Source organism: Mauremys reevesii, linkage group 10 (genome assembly GCF_016161935.1).
Source record: "Mauremys reevesii isolate NIE-2019 linkage group 10, ASM1616193v1, whole genome shotgun sequence".
NCBI lineage: Eukaryota > Metazoa > Chordata > Testudines > Geoemydidae > Mauremys > Mauremys reevesii.
The window spans coordinates 8,655,897-8,682,986 of record NC_052632.1 but is presented as its reverse complement, the minus strand read 5'-3'; the positions used below and the strand labels follow the sequence as shown (position 1 = coordinate 8,682,986).

Here is a 27,090-nt window from a genome sequence, read left to right as displayed (position 1 = left end):
TCATTACCAGCATCTGAGAAAGAAGGAATGGATTTCAAAGATGGTCTGAGTCTAACAGAGAACTGCTAGCCTCAATACTGAGACTCAAAGGAAGGGGGTGGAAAAGCAGGGAATGTGTGAAGGTTCATAAGGATGCAGAGGACCCTCTCAGGAGAAGATACATTTCTTACTACAGGGAAGTTTTAATAAGTGTTGACAAAGTAAGGCATGAATTAAACATTGCATGATACTAGATAGCAGAGCTAAAAACTTTCTCCTTGAGGTATAAAGTGCAGATGTTTGGGTCAGATCCTGTCTAGTGGGGCCAAACTGCACTGTATATGAGCCAGGGATGGATGTGTGAGAGTGGCTTAAAGCTTACCTTTGCACTGCCCTAATTCTGCAGCTCCTCTGTGCAGGTCAGTTTCCCTACACTAAGTTAGAGGGCGCTATATTTGTTCATGCAGATCACAGTACAAAGAGGCTTCAGCTTGCCAAAGAAAGTTTTGCCAGGGCATAACTTACCAGTACAAAAAAATGTCATTCATCCTGGCCTATTCATAAGCGTATGGTTTTACCTTCTTAAGTTTCTTGTATGCCAAATGTGTGTGTCCTTGTGCTCGTTCTGTTCCTCCTAGGAGCCAGTATGTCTCTGCTACTTCCAGGCTGAGATACCCAAATAGGGATATTTTAGCTTCTAATGATCCTTTCAGCATTATTGGTGCTCTCTGTGAAAGGAAAAATGGCCAAAAAAAAATTAAAAATGGGTCAGGGAAGGAAAACAACATCAGCTGCTATGGGATATAAGATAACGTCTGTTTGTTGTTATATAACAATGAAAATCACTTCTCTTTATTACAGTTACAAACAACAAACACACTCTGAGTGTGGTCTATTATCTGAGCCAAGTTTTCTTTAGTTAAATGTGAGACAGAAAATAACAGGCACCAAAAATTGTGTGCGCAAAATGAGAACCCTCAGATAGTGAAATTCTGGGTTCATTTTCAAAAAGAAATCGGTGAAAAGAAAGAATGGACTCTTTAGTGTCTTACTAGTGTAACTAATGAAATTATTTTGGTTTTTTTAGGTCAAAGATTTTCTTTCTCTGCCCATCATATATTAATAGTGCCTGATTCAAAGTCCATTAAATTCAGTGCAAAGCGTCCCATTGTTTTCAATGGGCTTTAAATTATTATTATTGTATTAGTGATCCCTAAATATAGACAAAAGGATATTACAAAAGTATTTGTGAATGTCTTTGTGCATAAAGCCTGCGGATTCATTTTGCTGATATTTGCAAGCTCTTCTATCAAAAAGTGTAGTTGACTGAGATTTTATTCACAACAATATTTGCCGGAAGCAAGCATGTTGGGAATACTACTTCTTTTCTGTTTGTGTACAGTGCTTAGCACAATAACTAGGGCTCCTGGGTGCTACTGTTGTTCAAAAAATAAATAATAGTGCAAATACTAGTGAGATTACCTGTTTCAGAAGTACTCTCCCAGACAATTTGAAGATCTGTTTTTACTTGCACAATAGATTCAAACAATTATGAATATTGGTATATAACAGGGATCAGCAACCTTTTGGCATGCGGCTCGCCAAGGTAAGCACCCTGGTGGGCCGGGCTGGTTTGTTTACCTGCAGCGTCCACAGGTTCGGCCTATCGTGGCTCCCACTGGCTGCGGTTCACCGTTCCAGGCCAATGGGGGTGGTGGGAAGCAGCGCAGGCCGAGGGACGTGCTGGCCGCCGCTTCCTGCTGCCCTCATTGGCCTGGAGTGGCGAACTCCGGCCAGTAGGAGCCGTGATTGGCCGAACCTGCAGACGCGGCAGGTAAACAAACCGGCCCAGCCCGCCAGGGTGCTTACCCTGGCGAGCCACGTGCCAAAGGTTATTGACTCCTGGTACATACAGAAAAAGGGAATTCTATTTCTAAAAGCTCAGACCATCCAATCAGGAAACAAACAATATCATGTGCCTGAGGTGACTAATCACTTTCCATTCATGATATATAGCACATAGCAAATGATCACAGAGTTCAATATGAAAACAAACTATTTATAAAAAGGGCAAATAACATAATTCTAAAAATCATGAGCTATTTACAATAATTCCCAAATGGAAAAAACCCTAATTATGCTAAACAAAAAATATGAATTACTTCTTTAGTCTCCTCTTTCTTCACCATCATCTCTATCATGAGCTGACTGTGAGAGCAATACCACTTCTGTGGAAAGGTTCTAGCAAAAAAATATACACACCACTACTTATAAAGTGTGTCAATGGATAAAGGCAGAGTAATATTCCAAAATTCCTTACCTCCTGTTGTCCAGTGGCTATAAGAAACTGACAGAAATCATCCACAGCTCCGAGGCATTTAGCACTCTCCACCCCTTCAGCTTCTTTAAAAGCATTTATGCTCTCTTGAAACTACTTCTCAGCCAGATCTAAATAAATTTAACATATACTTGAAATTGGAGGTCATTAACCTATATTACTCTCTCAGGGCCAGATACCAGAGCCCTCAAACCATGCTGGTTTGCAAATAGCCTAAGAACATAAGAACAGCCATACTGGGTCAGCCAAATGGTCCATCTAGCCCAAGGGTCAGCAACCTTTCAGAAGTGCTGTGCCGAGTCTTCATTTATTCACTCTGATTTAAGGTTTCGAGCGCCAGTAATGCATTTTAACGTTTTTAGAAGGTCTCTTTCTATAAGTCTATACTATATAACTAAACTATTGTTGTATGTAAAGTAAATACGGTTTTTAAAATGTTTAAGAGCTTCATTTAAAATTAAATTAAAATGCAGAGCCCCCTGGACCAGTGGCCAGGACCCGGGCAGTGTGAGTGCCACTGAAAATCAGCTCACATGCTGCCTTTGGCACGCGTGCCATAGGTTGCCTACCCCTGATCTAGTCCAATATCCTATCATCTGCCAGTGGCCAGTGCCAGATGCTTCAGGGGGAATGAACAGAAGAGGGCAATTATCAAGTGATGCATTCTCTGTTGTCCAGTCCCAGCATCTGGCAGTCAGAGGCTTAGGGACACCCAGAGCCTGGCTAATAGTCACTGATGTACCTATCCTCCACAAACTTATCTACTTCTTTTTTGATTATGCATTGTCTGGAGAAGTACTTTCTGTTGTTTGTTTTAAATCTGTTGCCTATTAATTTCCTTAGGTGACCCCTGCTTCTTGTGTTACGTGAAGGGGTAAATATTTCCTTATTCACTTTCTTCACACCATTCATGATTTTATAGAACTCTATCATATCTCCCCTTAGTTGTCTTTTTTCCAAGCTGAACAGTCCCAGTCTTTTTAATCTCTCCTCAGATGGAAGCTGTTCCATACCCCCATCATGTGTGTTGCCCATCTCTGTAGCTTTTCCAATTCTAACATACTTTTTCAGATGGGGCGACCAGAACTGCACACTGTATCCAAGGTGTGGGTGTACTATGGCTTTATATAATGCCATTATGATATTTTCTATCCCTTTCCTAATGCTTCCTAACATTCTGTTAGCATTTTTGACTGCTGCTGCACCTAGAGCGGAAATTTTCAGAGAAATATCCGTAACTCCAAGAACTCTTTCTTGTGTGGTAACAGCTAATTCAGACCCCATCATTTTGTATGTATAGTTAGGATTATGTTTTCCAATGTGCATTTCTTTGCACAATCTCCCTTCTGCTTCGGGTTCCCATCCCAAGGAGCCTCTCTCCTGACTCAATGCCTTCCTGCAATTCTCCTCTCCAGGCTTTCCCCCTCAGCGTCACCTACCTGCTGGATGTTATCATGTTAAAGAGGTATCTACCTGATTAACAGCTGGTGCCAGTCCACTGCGCTTTCAATACCTGTTTCCTTAAAGTAGCAGGTCACAGAACAGGCAGAGGCTAGCCCCAAGTTCCACCCCTGTAAAGGGTACAGAACACCCTGTTACAGATTCCAATTGCAAAAATTTAGAATCATAGAAGATTAGGGTTGGAAGAGACCTCATCTAGTCCAATCCCCTGCTCAACGCAGGACCAACCCCAACTAAATCATCCCAGTCAGGGCTTTGTCAAGCCAGGCCTTAAAAATCTCTAAAGATGGAGATTCCACCACCTCCCTAGGTAACCCATTCCAGTGCTTTGCCACCCTCCTAGTAAAAAAGTTTTTCCTAATATCCAACCTAGACCTCTCCCACCGTAACTTGAGACCATTACTCCTTGTTCTGTCATCTGTCACCACTGAGAACAGCCTACCTCCATCCCCTTTGAAACCCCCTTCAGGCAGTTGAAAGCAGCTATCAAATCCTACCCCTTTCTTCTCTTCTGCAGCAGGGGTGGCTCTAGGGATTTTGCTGCCCCAAGCACGGCAGGCAGGCTGCCTTTGGCGGCTTGCCAGTGGAGGGTCCGCTGGTCCCGCAGGAGGTCCGCCAAAGCCGCGGGACCAGCGGACCCTCCGCAGGCATGCCTGCGGGAGGTCCACCGAAGCCGCGGGACCAGCGGACCCTCCGCAGGCAAGCCGCTGAAGGCAGCCTGCCTGCCGCCCTCGCGGCGACCAGCAGAGCGCCCCCCGCGGCTTGCCGCCCCAAGCACACGCTTGGTGTGCTGGGGCCTGGAGCTGCCCCTGTTCTGCAGACGAAATGAGCCCAGTTCCCTCAGCCTCTCCTCATAAGTCATGTGCCCCAGCCCCCTAATCATTTTTGTTACCCTCCATTGGACTTTCTCCAATTTGTCCACATTCTTTCTGTAGTGTGGGGCCCAAAACTGGACATAGTACTCCAGATGTGGCCTCACCAGTGCCGACTAGAGGGGGAAAAATTTCACATCTCACAATTCGGGAACCCCTGCACTAGCTTTAGGATCACGTGTCTCGGCATACATTTTTATAAGCTCTGCATGATCTTCCTTGAAATGTTAGAGTTGCACTCATTTAGGTGAGCCTCTTGGCCCTGCTTTACACTGCCACCGTTATGCCCATAGCTGCAAACTCGCACCAGGGAGATGCTATGCTGTGCTCTGCTATGCTAGATTTAGCACACACTACCCCATGAGAAACAAATGATCCAAGTGAAATGCTGGATTCAGTGGGGACTACTCAAACGAATAAATGCACTTCATGATGTGCAAGAACTCCATAATCTGGCCCTCATTAGTGCCAGGTTAGACCCAAGAGCTGGTCTAAATTTTTCAAAATCTGATTTTTCATCAAAATTGTCAGTCAAAAATTTCATCAAAAATTTCATAAAAAATTATTCAATTTTTTCAACCAGCTCTATTAGAAATCTAAATGAAATAGGATGCAGATGTTTATAAGAGTAAAATATGAAGCAACTGCCTAGATTTAAAACTGTAAATAGTTCTATTTTGAGCGACAGGGAATGGATCACTTGATGATTACCTGTTCTGTTCATTCCCTCTGGGCCACCTGGCACTGGCCACTGTTGGAAGACAGGATACTGGCCGTTTTTATGTTCTTCTTAGCTGTGCAAAGAAAAAAAAAAGTCTTTTAACTTTTAACAATAATAAATAATGAGTGTAAGGAACTGTTCATTTTGAATAAATGATTTCTAAATATTGCTTTAATTTCCTACTTTTGTTAGTTTGTATGATAACTTCTATGACAATTGAAGCACAATTACTTGTACAAAGATAAATATTCTTAAAGGTCATGAAATTTCCTTTTGGATTTCCATTAGAAAAATACATTTGCTGCTCATTTATTATTTCTGCCTAACAACCTTACTTTAAAAGGGCCTATGTGCAAGGAAGAAGAGAAGTAGTGATTTATTTGTAGGGGGGAAAGCCAGAGAAATTCTCCCTCCCTAAATTATCTGTTTCTTGGCTCTAAATGCGCAATAACTGTCCAGTTAGAGAATACATTTGTATTTTTTCACTTCTGGTTTCTATGGGCCTGATCCCTTGTGCCACTGGAAATTTTTCGTGTATCAGGACTTTAGGTCCTCTGCTTTTATGTGCTATGTTACAACATGTACGTCAACAGACACATGTGGCTTTTCCCTCCCCAGTCTAGGAATTTCACAAAGGTACTTAGACATACAAGGACACATTTTGGAGGGATGGCTGAAGAAAGGGCTGTAAGCGCGTCTCTTCTTTGCACATAAAGTACCATATGCACTGACACAAATCAGGAATTTGTGCACATCTGACACCTTGGCCTTATTCTTAGTAAGAGAATAGGTGCAATCAATATGGAATTTGGTTTAAATTCATCATTGGACAATAGAATTGTAGCGAATGCCAGATATCCTGTTACTAACATTAAAATCTGTTCTTGATTCATCAGTTATCTGATACCTAGTCTTCCACAGGGTGCTGGCTCACTTTCTTAACCTCTGGCATTTGGACCAGTCTGTAATTGGCATCCTGAGTAGCAGCTATTTTAATATCACTCCCATAGTCATTAGTTATTACAAGGTTAATTTAAGGAGCTCAGCCTCTCTGCCCTCCTCCCATTTTGTTCAGGAGGTATGCAAAAGGAAGGGGAAGTGCAACTCATGCAGTTCACTGTGACTACAACTGCAACACACTGTAACCAGCAACACTGTTCAATAAGCTAGTATGTGCAGAGTGGCTATTCCACTTTGTGACCCATTTAGGGAGTCGTTTATCAACACATGATAAAATAGAGACGTTCTCTCACTGATGTAATTTGACAACAGGGTCAGTTACAAACTGCGGAAAGTCTAAATTTAAAAATATGTTAAATTTTACACAGCCTGTAATCTGGGTCTGTAACATTATACTGTTAGAGTACAGTGAGTCGAGACTCCTGGGTTCGAATCCCGTCTCTGTCACTGACTCACTGTGTAACCGTGGGCAAATAACTGAACTTCTCTGCCTTCAATTTCACTAACTTGTGGGGCTTGCTTAATTAGCATTTGTAAAATGCTTTAAGATACTTGAATAAAAAGCCCTGTCCAAGTGTTTATTGAAATCCAGAATCTAGCTCCTGCTTACAGTTTGCACAAGGGAACCTGTCAGCACTAATGAAAAATCATTAAGAAACCAGAGAATTTTTTAAAAAATTACATTTTAGCAGATGATACTATTTGTGGCATAATGTTAAACTAGAAGTGCTAAAATAAGGTGGACAATAGGAATTTCTGCAGTATAATATTGCACCCTACGTGATACCAAATTGTAGGCCCTTACCTGCAAAGTAGCTGATCCTTAATCCTAATCCAAAAAAGATAACAGAATGTTGGGAATTATTAGGGATAGATAATAAGATGGAAACTATCATATTTCTCTATATAAATCCATGGTATACCCACATCTTGAACACTGCATGCAGATCTGGACATCTGATCTCATAAAAGATATATTGGAATTGGAAAAGGTACAGAACAGGGCAACAAAAATGATTAGGGGTATGGAACAGTTTCCATATGAGGAGAGATTAACAAAATTGGGACTTTTCAGCTTGGAAAAGAGACGACTAAGGGGGATATGATAGAGGTCTATAAAATCATGACTGGTGTGGAGAAAGTAAATAAGGAAGAGTTATTTATTCCTTCTCAGAACACAAGAACTAGGGGCCACCGAATGAAATTAATAGGCAGCAGGTTTAAAACAAACATAAGGAAGTACAGTCAACCTGTGGAGCTCTTTGCCAGAGGATGTTGTGAAGGCCAAGACTATAACAGGATTTAAAAAAGAACTAGATAAGTTCATGGAGGATAGGTCCATCAATGGCTAGTAGCCAGGATGGACAGGGATGGTGTCCCTAGCCTCTGTTTGCCAGAAGCTGGGAATGGGCAAGAGGGGATGAATCACTTGATGATTACCTGTCCTTTTCATTCCCTCTGAAGTGCCTGGCATTGGCCACTGTTGGGAGACAGGATACTGGGTTAGAGGGACCTTTGGTCTGACCCAGTATGGTCGTTCTTTTCAGAGATAAGTATTTCCTAGTGGATCATTTTGACTGCAAAATATCTGCAAAATGTTGACAAACCAAACAAAACACAACAAAAAATGCCATGTGTGGTATGTGTGCTAATGAAAAGGCAGGGATTTTCAAGTGAGCCTAAGGGAAGTGGGTACCCAAATTCCATGACATTTCAATGGGGGTTGAGTGTTTACCTCCAATCCCAGCAGTAGACTGTAAATCATTAATGCTAAAATGGCATCAGCATCTCTTCACTAGTGCAAATAACTGCAAAGCTACTGTTTTTATTTGTTTTATCAAGATGGGCACATAACTGTGATTTATGAATGGAAAAAGTAATGTTTGGAAGGTAAGAAAATCACTATATTAATTAGTCCTGACAGGTTTCCCATATAACATACTAAACTGTGCAAATTATTATTGAAGTTAGTTTGAAGTATCTAAGGTTTTATCTTAATTTGGAATTGCAATGAGTGCTGTTGTCCGGTTGGAACAAAACCATATGTACCTTATTAAGTGACAATCACCCACTTCAGAATAGGTAGCGTCATCACAGAAATGAATTCACCTTACCACATATGATCTCTGGCAAAAGGCTGAAAACCAATAATATTGAATATGAACATGTTCATGGTATGAACATACTAAATATCTGAAGACTGTATCAAAATTAGTATTATACATATAGATACTTTTGGGAGGGAATGGGATCTAGTGAGACTGGAGTCAACACTCTTGAATTCTATTCCCAATTCTCCCACTTATTTGCTGTGGCATCTTGAGCAAATCACTTAATTGGTCTGAATCTCAGTTTACTCATCCCTAAAATGGGTAAAATAAGTAACAAGATTAAGGCATAAATAATTAGTGTTTATAAAGTTCTTTTCAACTTTCCCTTATGGTATTTGTTGACTATCAATCTTGTGCCAATATTTAGCTTTAGATGGAGTTTACCACCAGCTTTGGGCTGCATTCCCAAGCAACCCGACTCCAAGATAGACCCTGTCTTGTCGTGCTGGGGGCTGCTACCGGCCTCACACCATCCATGGGCACCTCTTAATGGTTTCACACCCTCTTGAACTCTCTCTTCAAAGTTCTTTTCAACTTTCCCTTATGGTATTTGTTGACTATCGGTCTTGTGCCAGTATTTAGCCTTAGATGGAGTTTACCACCAGCTCTGGGCTGCATTCCCAAGCAAGCCGACTCCAAGAAGACCTGGTCCTGGCGTGAAACCATTAAAACCTGTGGATGGTGTGAGGCCGGTAGCAGTCCCTAGCGTGCCGGGACTGGGTCGTCTTGGAGTTGGGTTGCTTGAGAATGCAACCTAAAGCTGGTGGTAAACTCCATCTAAGGCTAAATACTGGCACGAGAGTGTTTATGAAGTGCTTTGAGATCCTTGGAGGAAAAGTGCTATATAAGTGCAATGTATCAGCATTAGATTAATTATAAATGTGTATAAATTTATATCATATTTTGTCAAAGCCATAATTTATACCATAAGCTAAGTGGAAAGTACAGACATATCTAAGCAGAGCACCTTTGATATATTATAGATCTACATACATTTAAAATCTGAAAGCGTACAATAAATAGAACCTATCCTGAAGTAATACCTAGAGTGACTCAAATTACATTTTTGTGATGTTAGCTTTTTACTAACCTGTGGCAACTGCATGCTTGGAAGGAATGGCATAGTTAAAAAAAAGTCTCTCTGCCTCATGTCTGCAGTGATGCACAGACTCTATAGTCAAATACTCTTTAAAGAACACAGCCTGGAAGGGCTCAAGCATTGCAAAGCGAAGAGGGAAACAATTCCAAACAAGGCTGCCTGTGTGCAGCTCTGTTTTTGCTATCAGCCTTTGAAGGTTTACATTCAAGTACACTTTGTCCCAAAAGCTATTTTATTTGAATATCATTTATGGAAAAAGCTATAAACAAAACGCAAATATCCCGAATGCCTTTCAGTGCTGGGGAGAAATGTTAGTATAAAGTTTGACACTGGTTGCACTGGCAGGCTAGCCAGATTAGTATCACTGTGCAGGCCAATAGAGTGGAAATGAATTGAAGTGGGCACGGAGCAATTTTTTCCCTCTCTAGACTCTGTATATAAATGGGGTGTTCTGAGGAAACAGGCTCAAAATTCCTATTATGTAGCTGTTCCTGTGATAGGTTCTTCTTATCTGAAGCAGGTGACTTCAAAAAGCATGTACCCAGTAGAGGATGTAAAATTTGAAATGTTATTTTATCTCCCATGGAATTATAAAAGTAAACTATAGTACACAGGCTCTGGCAAGCTTTCTATTTTATTTTATTTTATTTTATTTTCTTAGAATATTTTAGAACAAAAATATAAAGTGTCATAGTGATGTAGGTGAGGGCTGAGATAAATGACCTCACAATGAGCATCTGTGCCTTTGTCACATCCAGGCTAGACAGCTACCATATGCAATCGTTAGGGCTATTCTTGAAAAACAGCTGGATGTTTCAGCTAAGAAAGGTGCCGCCTTCTGAGTGAGAGGAGTTATTAGTCCACCTATGCTCAAATAGGCATTGGCAACTCGATTGCTTTTGGTTGCAATTCAAAATTTTAATTACTATCTTGAAAGTCTTCAATGGTCTGGGACCTGTGAGATCACCTCTCACATATTCCATCACATTAATTTAGATCAGCCAGAGCATTCTGGTTGCTAGATCCTATAACTGACAGCAAAACTCTCTCAGCACAGGGCTCTCACCTTTGGAAGTGGTTGTTTGCCAGAGCTCAGAACCCGTGAGCTTCAGGGCATGATCTAAAGCATGTTTATCTGTTCAGTATTTTGGTTATTTTCTCCCCCTTTCCTCATTCTGCCTAACAATAAAAGGGTAATCTGGCTGAAACAAGAGCAGCCGCTTCTGTTACTCTTTTTTAAGGCAGTTCTTCATATGTTCATTAATATTTGTAAACAGTTCCAAGAAGTTAAGGCACTTAAGAAATCTTTACATGGATAATTTCATAATTGTATTTTGCTCAGAGAAGGGCTGACTAGTAATCTGTAGCTAGAATTTTTTTAATCATAAAATGTTGGTAGCTTAACCAACTTTTCGAGTCCATGCCCACATTCAAAGCAGCAACTTGACCATGTCTGGCAGTGTCCCCCATTCAGAGACTAAAGGGCCATAATTAAAAAGCAGCTGTAAAGTACACCTGGGAAATAACCCCAACACAGGGAGCCTCTTCAGATCTGGGAGCACGATGGAGCAGAATGAAGGTAGGTGGGGGCATGCCCCAGATAGTGAAGATATGGCACAAGTTAAGCCAGCCTTCAGGCATATCCAAACTTGAGTTGGGGACAGAACCACTGACAGTCCCAGGTAAGAAGTACTGCTGCCCCACTCAGTTCTGGCACTAGGCTTAGCCCTGATGCAAGGAAGAATCAAGGCCACAGGGCTGAAAGAGATCAAAGCTCTTTCCTTTGCTCTGTATAATGAAAAATATTTCAACTTTTAATGACAACACTGTCACAGTTTCTTACTCAGTTTTACAAGCAAGAAATTTAAAAATTAAAAATTGAAAGAGAAATGTGCAGAAAAACACAAGAAAAGGAAATGTCTCAAAGGCTGCAGGACTTGATGGGACACGCAAGTATTCAAATTTGGTTAGTGTGTAAACCAGGATGAGACGGCAGGAATTTGCTTTCCCCATAAGGAATATACATTCCTGCCTCTTTAATTTCTTTGTGATTTAAAATAATAGCTGAACCTATAGGGCAGTGTTTCCCAAACTTGGGACACCGCTTGCATAGGGAAAGCCCCTGGCGGGCCAGGCCAGTTTGTTTACCTGCCACGTCCACAGGTCTGGCCAATCACGGCTCCCAGTAGCCGTGGTTCGCTGCTCCAGGCCAATGGGAGCTGTGGGACGCGGCGCAGGCCAAAACACTGCTATAGGGATAATTGGCATCTTCAACTAAGGGTTGAGATAGATCATTCCAAGGGAATTGCAAACAGATGAAATCCTGTTAATTCAGGGTCATGAGGAAGCACTGAACATATTCCTAATGCCCATTACGGGCTGGGATAGCTGACAACTGCTGGAAAGAGTTTTTTGTTCCCCCTATTTATTTTCTTTTTATAAACCTGCCATCCCAAAGTCTTGCATGGCTTTCCTCATTTTGGTCACCTGAAATAGCCTTTTAAAAGATGCATGAGAATACTTACCAGCAGCACTTTATAAACCACTAAAATACTGAGCATAAGTAATTTTATTTCAAAATATCTTCTCCCCACACATTGTATGTAACTGATCTGCTTGAAATGGATAGTCAGTGTATGGCTTAGAGTGGGTGGCCCTATCTGTTACCCTGAGCCAGGTGCCATCAGAAATCAGGTGCCATCAGGTGCCATCAGAAATCTTATAAAGGTGTTTTCTATAAATTACAAGGTCCTGGTTCTCTCTGGTCATTTCTAAACCTTCAGTAAACCTCCTTGCTTTCACTTCACAATAAGTGAATAGACTTGTTCTAAATTCTCACATTTAAAATGCCCTCTGGGTGAAATTCACCTTTCCAATGTGGATCTATGCTCCTATGTTGCACTTATGGCTATAACATGAGGCTTAAGTGATATTTAGAGCCTTGTACCAAGCTCTCTGTACCCGGGTGAATTTCAGATTCACTGAATAACATCCCTCTTGGGAGTCAAATCCTCTTGCTTCTAGCTCTGTCTCAATGCTTCTGGCTTTGAGGCTCCATCAATGTACCTTAATGACAGTTTTGAATTCTCATCCAATCAGCGTTTAGGGTGGATGCCCTTACATGTCACCCTGATTAGTGTGCATCCAGCATTTACAGAAAATTAAGTAGAAAATGTTTCAAGTGTAAGGAACATGCAATATGCTCTACAGCCACGGCTCTCAACCTTCCCAGACTACTGTACCCATTTCAGGAGTCTGATTTGTCTTGTGTATCCCTTTTCACGTCATTTAAAAATGACTTGCTTACAAAATCAGACGTAAAAATACACAAGTGTCACAGCTCACTGTTCTGAAAAATTGCTTACTTTCTCATTTTTACCATATAATTATAAAATAAATCGACTGGAATATAAATAGTGTACTTACATTTCAGTGAATAGTATATAGAGCAGTATAAACAAGTCATTGTCTGTATGAAATTTTAGTTTGTACTGACTTTGCCAGTGCTTTTTATGTAGCCTGTTGTAAAACTAAGCAAATATCTAGATGAGTTCACATACCCCCTAGAAGACCTCTGTGTATCCACAGGGGTACATGTACCCCTGGTTGAGAACCAAATCTATAAATACTAGGTTATTATTAACTGATAGAACTGAAAGAATCCCAACAGAATAGCAAAATACTAAATCAGGACAAAAAACTTTCAGTGGCAGGGTCCCAAAAGGATAAATGGTAGGCTTTTAAAATTTGATCGTAGCAACCCTATGCCCAGGCTTTTGGATACAGTAAATTTGTATAGCTACAGCTGCACACACTGATTGATAGCTTGAAGCTACTTCAAATTGCAAAGTAAGACTTCCAGCAAGGGAATGCAAAGAGACTGCAGTCAGCAGCACACTGACTGGTTCAGTCACAGCAGTGGCTGCAGCTCACTAATGATTTTAAAAGATGGATAAACACGTTAGAAAGAAATGGCAAATGCCTGTTATCGGTTTAGAACATCTTCTGTGGCTTCAAGGCTGCCTCTGTAACTCCCTCTGGCGATTTAGCTATTGCTCATAAAAGGCAAAGGATTAAGTGGAGGGTGATACATATCAAAAGCATCCGGCATGCCTTGAGAAACAACGTCACAGTCATACAAAGTCTGCAAAATGAAACAAACAGTGCAAGAGGGACTAAATCTACTGTGATCCAGTGTGCAGCGTTTACTGAAGTGTGCATTCCTACAAGCAGGACAGCATGGTAACCATTCATAACCTTTAAAAGGCACTCACCCTTGTGCTCTGATTGTTTAGAGGCAACTGCAGCCTGTGCCACCAAGTGAGCAGTTTCTGCTGCTTCCCCTGAAGAAGGGCTTTTTCTCAGGGCAATGAAATGAGCCTGTTACAAATAAACAGAGGAAACAGTTTAGTTTAAATGACATTGCTTTGATGTAGTGTCACAGTGAGGTCTGTCTCCAGTGGGACAAGAAGAAAATAAATGGGCTTATTTGGCAGAAAGTTTCTTTTTCAGGGAAACCAAACAGACTTTATAAATGAGATGCTATGTGCACATTAAAATCAGTTTTCCCAATTTCTTGCACTGGCATTGGATCAGGTCCTAGGTGAACTGTTTAGCTACCAATCCCAAATGTCAGTTATATTCTGTTTTGGTTCAGAAAGTAAAACTCCCTCCCTGCAATCTAATGTTCCACTTCAATGTCTAATGACAACAGAATTCTTATTCATTTCCTGTCTTAAATTGTTGTGCATTTTTCCTGTGCACCTTTATAGCTGCATATTCCACTCCCGAGATGGCTGTAGTTGCAGGGTGGGTGAGATGACTCCTGCACATAAATGGTTATGTGTGGTTAGAGTGTTTTGGGATCTTGGGGGCAAAAGGGGCTGTCTAAATGTTGGTTATATTTATTTGAAGCCCAGAATGAAGCATGCAATGCCACTCCAAATGCATGGGATTTACATGCATGTGCATGAGAGAAGAAGACACCTCATAATGAGATCCATTGATCCACTATTAAAACTTTTTACACAAAAAGGGAAAAATCTTTGTTCCACTAAAGATGATTTTTACTCCTTTCCCCATTTCTGTGCTTTGTCCTTGTGGGCATAATGACACTAATGACAAGAGGCTATAATGTTGCGGCAGCATTCTCTGACAGTAAAGCCCTGCCACTGCTGCTCATTGTCATAATCAGCAGTAAGCCAGCTCAGCTGTGTCAGGCCATGCAGAAATACAAGGTATTTGCTTCCCTATCCTCCTCCCATCCACTCTTCACTGCAGGGAGCCTTCCATAAGGTAATACGAAACTCACAGGCAACTGCAATTCCTAGTCTAACGGGGGAAATGAGGAGTCAAAACCAGTCCCTCAAGTGGACTTGAAAAGGAAAGGACTATAGAAAAATCAAATTCAAAAGTTAATGCTCTATGGTTAGTGGATATATTGTCCTTGCTGGTAATCTCTTAGCAGTCAATCCAACCAGGGCCGCCCAGAGGTGGGGGCAAGAGGGGCAATTTGCCCCAGGCCCCGGGCCCCACAGGGGCCCCCACGAGAGTTTTTCGGAGCCCCTGGAGCGGGGTTCTTCACTCGCTCCGGGGGGCCCGGAAAACTCTTGCTGGGCTGGGCCCAGGAGCTTCTTCCGCTCCCGGTCTTTGCCAGCGGGGGGTCCTTCCGCTCCAGGGCAGAAGAACCCCCCACTGGCGAATTACCGCCGAAGCGGGACCTGCCGCCGAAGTTCAGCTCGGTCTTTGGCGGTAATTTGGCGGCGGGGGGCCCTTCCGTTCCGGGACCCGCCGCCAAAGTGCCCCGAAGACCCGCGGTGGGGGCCCCCCCCGCCGAATAACCGCCGAAGACCGGGCTGCACTTCGGCGGCGGGTCCCGCTTCGGTGGTAATTCGGCGGTGGGGGGGCCCCCCGCCGCGGGTCTTCGGGGCACTTCGGCGGCGGGTCCCGGAACGGAAAGGCCCCCCACCACCGAAGACCCCAGGCCCCCGGAATCCTCTGGGCGGCCCTGAATCCAACTCCCACTGACATCCAACTTGTTGACTTGAAAGGGACTTGGCTCAAGCCCTCAGACTGTATAGAAGCGTACACAGGTGAGCTTCAGCCATAGCCACTTTGGAAAATGTTCAGGCCTGCGGAGAGAATTTAGTCTCTCAGATACACAGGCTTTTCCCTTAGGCCTTTGCTAGAATATTGACAAAGGTGTTAGTGTGTGGTGTTAAAAAAACAGATTAGCAAACACAGCCTAACTAAAACCTAAGCATAGACAGGGCTAGTTGTATTTTAACACATTAGCTGGTCAAAGTGACCCACAGGGAAGAGTCTACGCTTTAATTTGAACAATTTTATCAAGTGTTAAAGTCTCCATGGCCTTGTCTACACTAGACTTTTAGAACGTGCCAGCTAACAAATTCTAACAATATATCTAACTCCTAGGATAGACAACGCAACTGCTTTCATTTCTTCCCTTCCTCTTGCATGTAAGTGATGTAGTCCATCCCAAGACAAACTGAGTAAATGGTGCAGTGGGAGAGGAGGAATGCAGACGGCAGCAGAAATAAAGTCAGCTGTGAAATGATCTGAAAAATGCAATTTGCTACAGCATAGAGAGCACCGGGGATGTTTGCCATATATCATGAGCAAAGCACCAGGAATTTTTCTAGTGTAATGGTGATCCAGTACATTCCTGAGTTTAGGCAGAATGGTTACTGTTTGCTATTCAACCTCATTAATGGAGATTTTCAGTTTCATTTTTATTCTGACTTTCAAACAGGAATTAAAACTTTCAGATAGACTTGTAACTTGGATACAAAGGGTTTGCAGGATCTGGCCCTTACATTATAAATGTCATTATCACTGCACTAGCTAGTAATCTTCTAGAGTTGATGGCCAAATGGGACACTTTTGGTAATGGTAACAAATGTACAGGGTAAAGAAATACATTTCAGGCATCAAATATTAAATGTGTGATCATACATAAAAATGTAACACTTATTTAGATCCAAATTATGATCCCACTGAAGTCAATGAGAATGTTGCCATTGACTTAAATGGGACAAGGATGTAGGCTTGAATGAATTAAAAAAGTATATTCCTATCATGACAAAATAAATAGAAAAGAAAAACATATTTTGAATTAGATTTTTTCTTGTGTTGTCCAGAGAGATCCTCAGAAATTCATTGAGGAAACACTAGTTTATTTAATCTGCCAAATCAAGTCCATGGAAATTGGAGAAGATGTAAAAGCCTAGTCCAGGGGTCGGTAACCTTTGGCATGCGGCTCACCAGGGTAAGCACCCTGGCAAGACGGGCCGGTTTGTTTACCTGCCGTGTCCACAGGTTTGGCCGATCGCAGCTCCCTCTGGCCACGGTTCGCCGCTCTCAGCCAATGGGGGCGGCAGGAAGCGGCGCGGGCCGAGGGATGTGCTGACCGCTGCTTCCCACCACCTCCATTGGCCTGAAGTGGCGAACCGCGGCCAGTGGGAGCCGTGATTGGCCGAACCTGCGGACGTGGCAGGTAAACAAATTGTCCCAGCCCCCCAGGAGGCTTACCCTGGCAGGCCGCGTGCCAAAGGTTGCCAATCCCTGCTCTAAATTACGCTGGCTGGAATGGACCCTAGAGATAGCTTGGCTGCCCAAGGGATTCCCAGAGTTCATCACACTCCGGCTGAGTCTCCTTCTCTTTCCAATCATATTCCCAGTGCACCCAGGGATGCCCCCCAACTCCAGGGGGGAAGAGGATGGGTAGTGTCGAGCTGGCTATTCTAGCTCTATGTCATCCAGGATTTCCCTACAACCAGGGAATTCCCAGTTGCCCTACTAGGCATGGACTTTGCACTGTCACAGTGACAAAAACAGGAAGGAGTCAGGGACTTAAACGAATGAGATATTCTTAGCAGACATTTGTGCAAGATATCAGCTTCTTGAGCACCTCCTTAGAAATGGCTCAGCCCAATTTCATTATCACTTCTTCTTTCATCAATTTTTGCTCAAACTTTGGCTGCTTAACTTTCTACAGACCCACTGCTCAGGAATTCACTTAAATTACTTAATGTATCTCAACTCAAAGTTCCATTCATTTTTTTGCTCTTTAACCCCTTTACTGCTGCTAGAAAATCTGTGTTTTAACAGCAACAGAAGCTTCCTACAGAGAGTCCATTAAAAAAGATGGAGTAGCGTTTTAGGCTGTACCTGCTGTGTTATTCAAAAATGAAGCCGATAGGTAAAGCAATCACTTGGAATAAATGCTGGAATGCAGTTATAACCACTAGATGACTTCACCATAAAGGGCTAAATTTTGCAAGCCCTTTACACACAGATCTCTCATTGGGCTCTGGGACAGAAGTCCACTATAACCTAAATTCACTATAAGCAGGTTCCACTAGATGCCTACATAACTCAAAGAGCTGTGTACACACCACACTTGTTTCCTTCACTATTTATATGCACAAGGTATGAAAAACAGCTCACCACCTGTCTCACTTCTGTCATAACGTAATCAGGCCCTGACATTAACACTGTCCTGATACAAACGGCAGAATAAAAAAAAGTTCAGTCTTATACAACCAAGATCTTAGGCAATTGAGTTGGAATAATGTTAACTGAAAATACATATTTGTAACTAGGAAGATGAAAATATGCAGATTCAGCTATGTGTTATTTAAAAAAAAAATAGAAAAATTTACACTCACACTTCACTCTCCAGAGTATTATAGTCAACTCTGGGATGAACTATGGCAGCCAGATGGAAGGCTGAACGTTTTAGCCAAGGGTGCTGGGCAAACTTACAAAAAGTGCATGGATCTTTAATGTCCATACAGAGAAGACAGGGCTTCAGTTTTAATGTCTCATGCAAAATATACACAAAAGTGCCCGGGATCAATTTATCTCCTTCAGAAGAAGATTGAAGGGCTAAGATGCAAGAAAAAGAAAAGTCAAGAGAAAATGTGATTTCCAAATATTGCAGAAATGGAACAGAGATGCATAGCAGTGAATAAAAGCACTAAATAAGTTGGATGACCTGAAACAGAAACAGCCTGAGGTGAATGTGAGTGACATTTTTAGACCTCTGCTGTCATATATATAAGAAGTTTTGCTTTGATTGGATCCAATGCACAGTCAAAAGTGCTTAGATGGTCCTCTAAAACTACTAGCTGGACAAATATTGACCCTCTTCTGTAGATAAAACTCAAAGCAACTGCAGTGAAAAGAAACGGGTGGCAGATCTTGGCCCAGGCAGAATGAAGAATAGAACTGGAGACAACCATTGTACAACTTCAATGACAGCAGAGGGCAGCGGTAAAAATATTACCGAGGTCATGTAAAAAATAGACCAAAGAATGTGTCATGCCACTTGCAGCTTGAAACTAACAAACATCTACATGTGGTATAAATCTGCTGCTTAACTTGTACTATTTCTTGAGTTAAAAGTGAGTGGGGAAAGCTGGAGATAAAATTCTGAGCTGAGCACAAATGGTCTTAATTCAGGGAAACCTGTCACATTTAAGGAGTTTTATAACCTAAAATCTAAAAAGAAAGCAAAAAAAAGAGTTTTTTAATAAATGCACCCGACAGGTAGCAAACAGCAGCAATAGGAGTAGATAAGGAATGATGCTGGTTTATGTGAAATGAGTTTGGTAGCTTTAATTGAGTTCCTAGCCAACCAGTGTCCACACAGTAAAAATCCCAGTCTCAGTTGTTTACATTCTTCGCCCTCTCTAAAGAGAGGCTCACAACTGGATAAGCCATGGAGACTGAGCTATTCTCTCACCCTTTTTTCGATCCTCTGGCTGGAGCAGTGGGGAAGGGATAGGGGGAGAGGAAGCTTGTTCTGCCTTTCCTGTACTTGCTCTGTGTATTAACAGTGGAATTTGGTCTCTAGGGATGTCAAGCAGGCATCAGTCCTTGCACACTTAATATTAGTAATATCACTGGGAACTGCAGTGAGCAAAGAGTGCAGTTCAGGTTAAAAATCCACTATTAGTATGTCATCTGCTAGGATTGTTCCCTTTGGACTACTAGGAGCTTCTACCACTTCCCCAGTCTATTCCATGGCCTAATTGATCTCACTTTCAGGAAGTTTCCTTCAAATCATCAGCTCAGCACAAATCTGAGGTGGACACTGTTTTAAAAGCTACTCTTTTGAACAAACGTTTTACCAAAACAAAAGGGCAAAACATGTCATTTTAATTCAAATTAGAGCACTTCAGGTCTCTCATTAGGGCATAGAATTGAAACAAATCAAAGTGAAAGGGAGTCAATTAAAGTTTAATATATTTGAGGTAATTAAATAAAAGAACAATTTAAGCATAAATGCAGATGTCACATAATCATTAACCACTGGAATACGGCCACTAGGCATGCAAGGGCTCCATCTGCCTTGCAATTCTGGGTACTGTTTGGGAGGCAACAGCTGATTTAGCAAAGGCTTAGGATTCAATGTAAACAGTATTGAAACCATTAGCTGTAACTTTGTTATGCTCAGCTAAGCAGGATCTGCTGCACTAACATGATTTGCTAATGAGATAAGCTGGACATTGGGAAACAACACATAAGATGACCTATTCTCTTCAGTTACATGAATCCTTTTCTGCACCAGCAAAAACACAAATACTTTAGGGAAGTTCTCCTCTTGTAGCCCATAACACTATTTTGCTAGCTTGCTATGTTGCATAATGTGTTTTCTTCATTGGTTTGATTGATTATATTGTTATTTTCTTGGGTTTTGTTTATGCTGAATTCCAGTATATGTTACTCATAATAGTTGGCTGTAACGCAAGGAACCTACAGTCCGGTATCCTGTTTGATTACCTAGAGCAGTGTTTCCCAAACTTGGCATGCCGCTTGTGTAGGGAAAGCCCCTGGTGGGCCGGGCCGGTTTACCTGCCGTGTCCGCAGGTCCAGCTGGTCGTGGCTCCCACTGGCCGCAGTTTGGTGCTCCACGCCAATGGGAGCTGCTGGAAGCGGTGCGGGCCGAGGGACGTACTGGCCAATGGTTTTGGGGATGAGATAATCGATATTAATATGTATGAATATATGTTAGCCTATAGAGTAAGTGTACCCAAAGATTTATCTGGGTGAGGAAATAAGATTTCAGCATGGTAGGTTGCTCTGATTAAAGCAGTGCCAGAACCCTATCAGAGGGCAAACAACTATGCAGGGAGGTAGCTCTTTCCTATCTTCTATCAAGCTATCAGCTCAGCTTTGCAATGTAGTTCAGCTACTCAGCACTGAAACCTGATCCCTAGCAATTTGGGGAGCCTGGACCATTGAATTCATCGGGCCTGCCAGCCTTGGTCCTCTGTCTCCAACTACCAGGTCTTCAAGGAAAGATGGAGTATGCTAGTTTAAGTAGTCTTTTAGAACAGAGATGTTATCACCAGGGGCCATAGAATTGTATTACGTCTTTGTGACTCTGTGTTTTATATCTTTGCTTATTCTTTCATTCATTTTAATAAAGATCTTAACATTTTGGTATTGTCCTCGGTGTAAGGGTCCTCTGTGTAAGTGTCCTTGCCTGCCTGCCTCAGCAGAGTGGGCTGGAGTAAATGACCTCTTGAGGTCCCTTCCAGACCTACATTTCTATGATTCTGTGAAAGGTGTGAACATCAAAAAAGGAAAGGCCTTATTTAGGATGTTGCAAAGGATAGGAATAAGTAGAAACAATAAAGATGAAATTTTAAGCAAAGCTAAATCTGGATGGCATATTTGGTAAAAATGTCTTAATTTTGATATTGAGCAGACTATGGAACAGTATCTCTCCCAGTGGAGTAATTTAAACTGAGACTGGATGAAGCAGTAGCAAATACTGGATGTTGTAGGAACAATCAAAGCCCAGGCCAGAGGATGAACTAGCTCTTTTCCATTTCTTTTAACACAAATTTGGAAAGATTGAAAGTACAAAATATAATGAGGAAAACAGAAAGTAAAGCTACAGAGCCAGAAGATTACCCAGAAGTCACCTACTACAAGACAGGCCCAACAAAGAAAATAACAGAATGCCACTAGCCATCACCTTCAGCCCCCAACTAAAATCTCTCCAGCGCATCATCAAAGATCTACAACCTATCCTGAAAATGATCCCTCACTCTCACAGATCTTGGGAGACAGACCTGTCCTCGCTTACAGACAGCCCCCCAACCTGAAGCAAATACTCACCAGCAACCACACACCACTGAACAAAAACACTAACCCAGGAACCTATCCTTGCAACAAAGCCTGATGCCAACTCTGTCCACATATCTAGTCAAATGACATCATCATAGGACCTAATCACATCAGCCATGCCATCAGAGGCTCGTTCACCTGCACATTTACCAACGTGATATATGACATCATGTGCCAGCAATGCCCCTCTGCCATCTACATTGGCCAAACCAGACAGTCTCTACGCAAAAGAATAAATGGAAACAAATCTGACATCAGGAATCATAACATTAAAAAACCAGTAGGAGAACACTTCAACCTCTCTGGCCACTCAGTAACAGACCTAAAGGTGGCAATTTCGCAACAGAAAAGCTTAAAAAACAGACTCCAATGAGAAACTGCTGAACTTGAATTAATATGCAAATTAGACACTATCAGCTTAGACTGGAATAGAGACTGGGAATGGCTGAGACATTACACACATTGAATCTATTTCGCCATGTTAAGTATTCTCACACCTCTTGTCAAACTGTCTGTAATGGGCTATCTTGATTATCACTACAAAAGTTTTTTCTCTTAATTAATTAGCCTCTTAGAGTTGGTAGGACAACTCCCACCTTTTCATGTTCTCTGAATGTGTATATATATATATATCTCCTCACTATATGTTCCATTCTATGCATCCGATTAAGTGGGCTGTAGCCCACGAAAGCTTATGCTCAAATAAATTTGTTAGTCTCTAAGATGCCACAAGTACTCCTGTTCCTTTTGCTAAATAGATATGTTTTCCTGCATTGGGTCCCCAGAATCTATGGCAGGGGTCAGCAAATTTTTTCATAGTGTACACGACATCTTAATCAGTGTTGCCAACACTTGTGCTTTTATTTTGATTCTTGTGATATTCTGAGGATCTTTTTAAAGCTCCAGCTTGTGGAATCAGGTGATTACTTGAGATATCAGTTTTTATTAAAAGAAAATTGTAACGGTTGTGGAGGAAAAAGTTGAAATCATGAACCCTATAGGCTCAAAAACTAGAAGGCAAATAAAGAGCCCCAGATTTACTGGATGAAATCCTGGCTCCGTAGAAATCAAAGGGAGCTTTACCATTAACGGCAATGAGACCAGGATTTCACCCATTATTTTAAAAATCTCATGATTTTAGGAGCCTGACCCATGATTTTGCAATGTTTGTGGTTGGCAATATTACTTAACTGAAAGATTATCTCATGTACGTCCCACTTGCTGTTAGTGATCCAAAGGATCACCTCCTCCTCCCATTTGCAATCATATAACACCCCTGTGGCAACTACAGCAATTGCTCATTTGGAAAATATTATGAAAGTATTTAATGTATTTTTAGATTCATATAATCAGATTTAGCAGTTGGAAAAGAGAACTATTTACCCAGTAGCCCTCCACAGACCACCATCAAGTACTTCCCCTCCTGGGAAGAGGCTCCACCCAATCCTGGTGGGACCATCCTTATGTACTTCTCATAAGGGAAGTGCCTTATGTACTTCTCAAAAGAGAACTGTGTCCAAGAAAACCTACTTTTTGGTGTGAGCACAAAAGGTTTAACATGTGAATTAGCTCAGAATATATTATTTTTAATTGCCACTAAAAGAGAAACCAATTCATTTTTCTGAGACATGTCGCTAAAACTAATGTTGTTGACTCCACTACTGACAAGACAGGTCTTTGACTATGGAGTGAACGTTTTTGAATTTCAAAGTCAAATTTACAAAGTGCAATTAGTGAATATGTTTCAACATGAGCAGTATCCACAATATTGGATGGAAAAGGCTTATCCATCAAAACTAGTGATTGCGGAGCCTGAAGAGATTCAAATTGTGCAGGTTCAGCTCTAAACCCAGATGAATTATCTGAATCCCCGGAATCTGCAAAACTGAGAGCTAAAAATCTTGCGACAATAACAACAAAACCTTAAAACTATTACCACTACTTCATGTTTATATCTGGCCCTATCTAAGCAAGACAGCATATGATGACTACAGAAGGCTTTACTATTAGATTACAGAAGCCACTACCTGCATCTTTCCAAGCTTGTGCAATTAGCCTGGAAACACAGCACCATACATCATCAGTCAGGCATTTGACTGGGGCCATATTTAGCTCTGGTATAAGAACGTGCAATTCTAGTCAATGGAATTATGCCAATTAACTCCAGGGACAGAATTTAGCCCCAAGTCAAAAAATAGACTAGTTGGTGGAGCTCTACTTTCCAGGCCAGTGGTGACTGGAGAACACATAGGTCTTCTCCTGTAAAGTTGCTGCACTTCAGTGTAAGTGTAATCGGTATGTGTGGCCACAAATAAGGTTACGCACTAGGAGGTGTAATGCTCTGCTCCAAGCAGAAGTAAGTCTCCAGCCCCCTCTCAAGAGGCAGGGTGTAGGTAGCGAGATGATGATTTCTTAGCAATAAACTCCCCTCGTAGCCAGCCTCTTGCTATTGGATAGGAGTAACTTAGCAGCTACACAGCAGCACTTTCCTTAATGCAGGATCAGGTTCCCAGCACTCCCTGTCCTGCTCATCACTTTTAACCTTGTGATTATAAAAGCAACATGTCACTTCTGTGGTATGCAGGCTCAAGCCTTGAAAGATCAGCTGTCAAGCACAGATATATGAGCACTGCTCAGAGAGTCTGGTGACATAAACTGAAGAGACCATGATAGTATCAAGCAAGAAAAAAATTCCTAATCTCATCTTTCAGTAGTGTCGCTACTGTAACCAAAACAGCAGATGGAATAGGATTCAGGGTGAAAGATCATGGAGGCTGCAGGGCCCTCCAGCCAATGAATTCACACTGCTGAGTCACTGCTTTGGCAGGGCTTCCAGTGAAGAAGTAACTTCATCATAAACCTATGACCGATTGCTTGGGGAAGATCATGAAAGCCCATCCAGGCTGAATGGGACACCGTAACACCATTTAAAAAGGGGTAGGTAGCGGTGGGCCAGTGATACAGCTGTAGGATGTGGGAGAATTTCAAATCCCAGGTTGGTCCTGTTTTGGCAAGAAATGGGTGAACAGCTCACATAATTCCATAGTGACCCTTGTGCTAATTAAGAGGTAGTATAGATGGTCTCTGAAGGGAGTCATATACATTCATCTTTTCCTTCAAACAGTGTAGAGACAATCCCAAATTTAATATAAGGCTCTATAGTCTGATGCTGTGTAATTACCTTGATCAGTTGGGAAAAGAGCGAATGTCTCTTATACATTTTCCCTCCTGAGCATGAGGGAAAAGGAAGATAGGAAGAAGATGAAAGGGAGAAGGAAAAATTGAGGGGATGCTCCCCAAAAATAACTTTACTGAGGATTCACAAAATTGTTCAACTGGCCTTTAAGAAAATATCTGTTTTGCTGTACCTCCCAACTTCCCTGGTTAGTCATAAGCACAATCCATTTTCCTAAGGATGATTGAGATATTCCTTCAATTAATGTACTTAATTCATCATTAACCTTTTTAAAGGTCACATTCATTAGGTAACTACTCTCCAGTAAAATGAATAAGAAAGCCAACAAACTTCCTAGAAGGAAAAATGAACTTGAGAGTGTAAATGAATTATCCTCTTACATTCTTTTTTGTTGTCTTAGTTTCTCACTTCTGTTCCATTCAAACACATAATGCTGCTGTTGAGTTGCACTTTTAACATCAGTGTAAATCTTTAGCTTTGTGTACATTTATTTATACAGTATGTTAATCACAAAGAAGTCAAAATTCATGGCACCAATAAAAATCTCTTTCATGCTTCTCTCAAAGTAGCCTGATATCCACAAAGCTCAGAATACAGTGAATGATGGATAAAAAGACCAACCAATTAGAAACAGAGACAATGCTCTAGACTTGCCAGTCATGAGAGGATAACCAATCCATGGAAGTTTAAGGGAGTTTTACTAAGGGTATGTCCCTTCCAAAGACTTCTCTTAAAGAAACAGGGCAGCTTTTAGAAGGTTCTTAACCCAGCAATGTTAAATATTCTGAATATGAGTGAAATGCTACTGTAAGAGTTCTGAGTACATCACATGTATCTACAAACAGTATCAGAAAAAACAAGGCCTTATCTAAACTAGGAGTTAAGGCTGGGATGTGTGTTAAGGCTTAACAGGGGCTAAGAAACACATTTTAAGTCTAATCTAGACAAGGCACACTACCTTTAACACAGGCTAAAGTGGCTGAGTTAAAGCCTAGGGGTCCTTCCAGACTAACTCCACGAGGTTAACACGATTTAAAACACACTGGTCAACACATTTGCTAACATGTGGTAGCACCAAACCAGACAAGGCTTCATATAGTCTCACACAGAGCCCAGTGATGGACATTTCCCTACAGTTCTGATCAGTGGGGGGGGGGGGAATGTTGTTTTGACCCCTGGAAATCAAGGCGACAAGGTGTAACCAGGGAACGTGTTCAGGCACAGACGGTACGTAGGGCAGAACGTTGCACTGACAGGGTGACCCCTCCCCGCACACGTCAGGATACGCGGGGAGCGTCAACCCCGCCCGCCAAGGCCCCTGAAGCCACGCCCCCGAGGGCTGGCATAGGAGGAGTCAGAGCTCGGAGGCGGCCAAGCTCTCGCGAGATCTGGCCGGAGGGAGCGCTCGCGGGGTTCCTGTCCCCTGGCGACGGCGCTGAGAGCCGAGGCCGCAGGCCCGCCCCGCCCGTAGGGAGCGCAGGTAAGTGACCCGCCCCTCCCCTTCCGTGGGACTGAGTGGCCTGACCCCCCCTTCCCCCCGCGACACATCCAGCGCCTCGCCCGCTGCTGGCGGGGATCCTTCCCCTGCGGCTGCAGCAGCTCCCGACACGGGCCCCTCTGCTCACCGGCTCCCGGTGCTACTGGAGCTCGTCCCCGGGCCGCGGTGATGGGCGCGGCGTAACGGACAACATCCCCCCCGCCATACAGCACCGCCCCCTGTTCCCCTCCCCCCCGGCCATACAGCACTTCCCAACCCCCTTATACAGCCATTCATTTCCTACCCAGTCATACAGCATGTCCCATCTCCTCACCCATCACCTCCACATGCACCCATTCATCTCTCCACACAGCACCTCCCAACCCCCCCATGCACCCATTCATCCCCTCACCCAGCTATACTCACCACCCAGAACCCCATCATACACTCCTTCATCTTCCCCAGATGGCATTTCTCAATCCCCCATCACACACCGATTCATCCCCCTACCCAGCCATATAGCATGTCCCATTCCCCCACCCAGCCATTCAACATCTCTCCTTCCCTCCACCATAGATCTATTCATCCCTCCACCCAGTAGTACACCTCCCAATCCCCCCACTCCATCTATTCATCTCCCTAACCTCCTAGTGATACAGCCTTTTCCTGGTTGGTTCCTCTCACAGTACATCCATGCACCCAGTCCCCCCA

The 27,090-nt window shown here is 42.5% G+C and overlaps 2 protein-coding genes across 2 annotated transcripts in view; one reads left to right on the top strand and one right to left on the bottom strand.

Annotated features, from left to right (window-relative positions):
* TTC23 (tetratricopeptide repeat domain 23) overlaps positions 1-14,438 on the bottom strand; it is a 35,499-nt gene extending 21,061 nt beyond the window's left edge. The window contains 4 exon segments of the mRNA XM_039491783.1: positions 558-707; positions 2,300-2,427; positions 13,816-13,921; positions 14,306-14,438. Of these exon segments, the coding sequence (XP_039347717.1) occupies positions 558-707; positions 2,300-2,427; positions 13,816-13,921; positions 14,306-14,374 (453 nt within the window). The 5' untranslated portion in view covers positions 14,375-14,438.
* An 11,791-nt stretch (positions 14,439-26,229) lies between these two features.
* Positions 26,230-27,090, top strand: part of LRRC28 (leucine rich repeat containing 28) — a 76,346-nt gene continuing 75,485 nt past the window's right edge. Inside the window, exon 1 of the mRNA XM_039492264.1 lies at positions 26,230-26,382. The gene's annotated coding sequence lies outside the window, so the exon portion shown is untranslated. The remainder of the gene's footprint in view (positions 26,383-27,090) is intronic.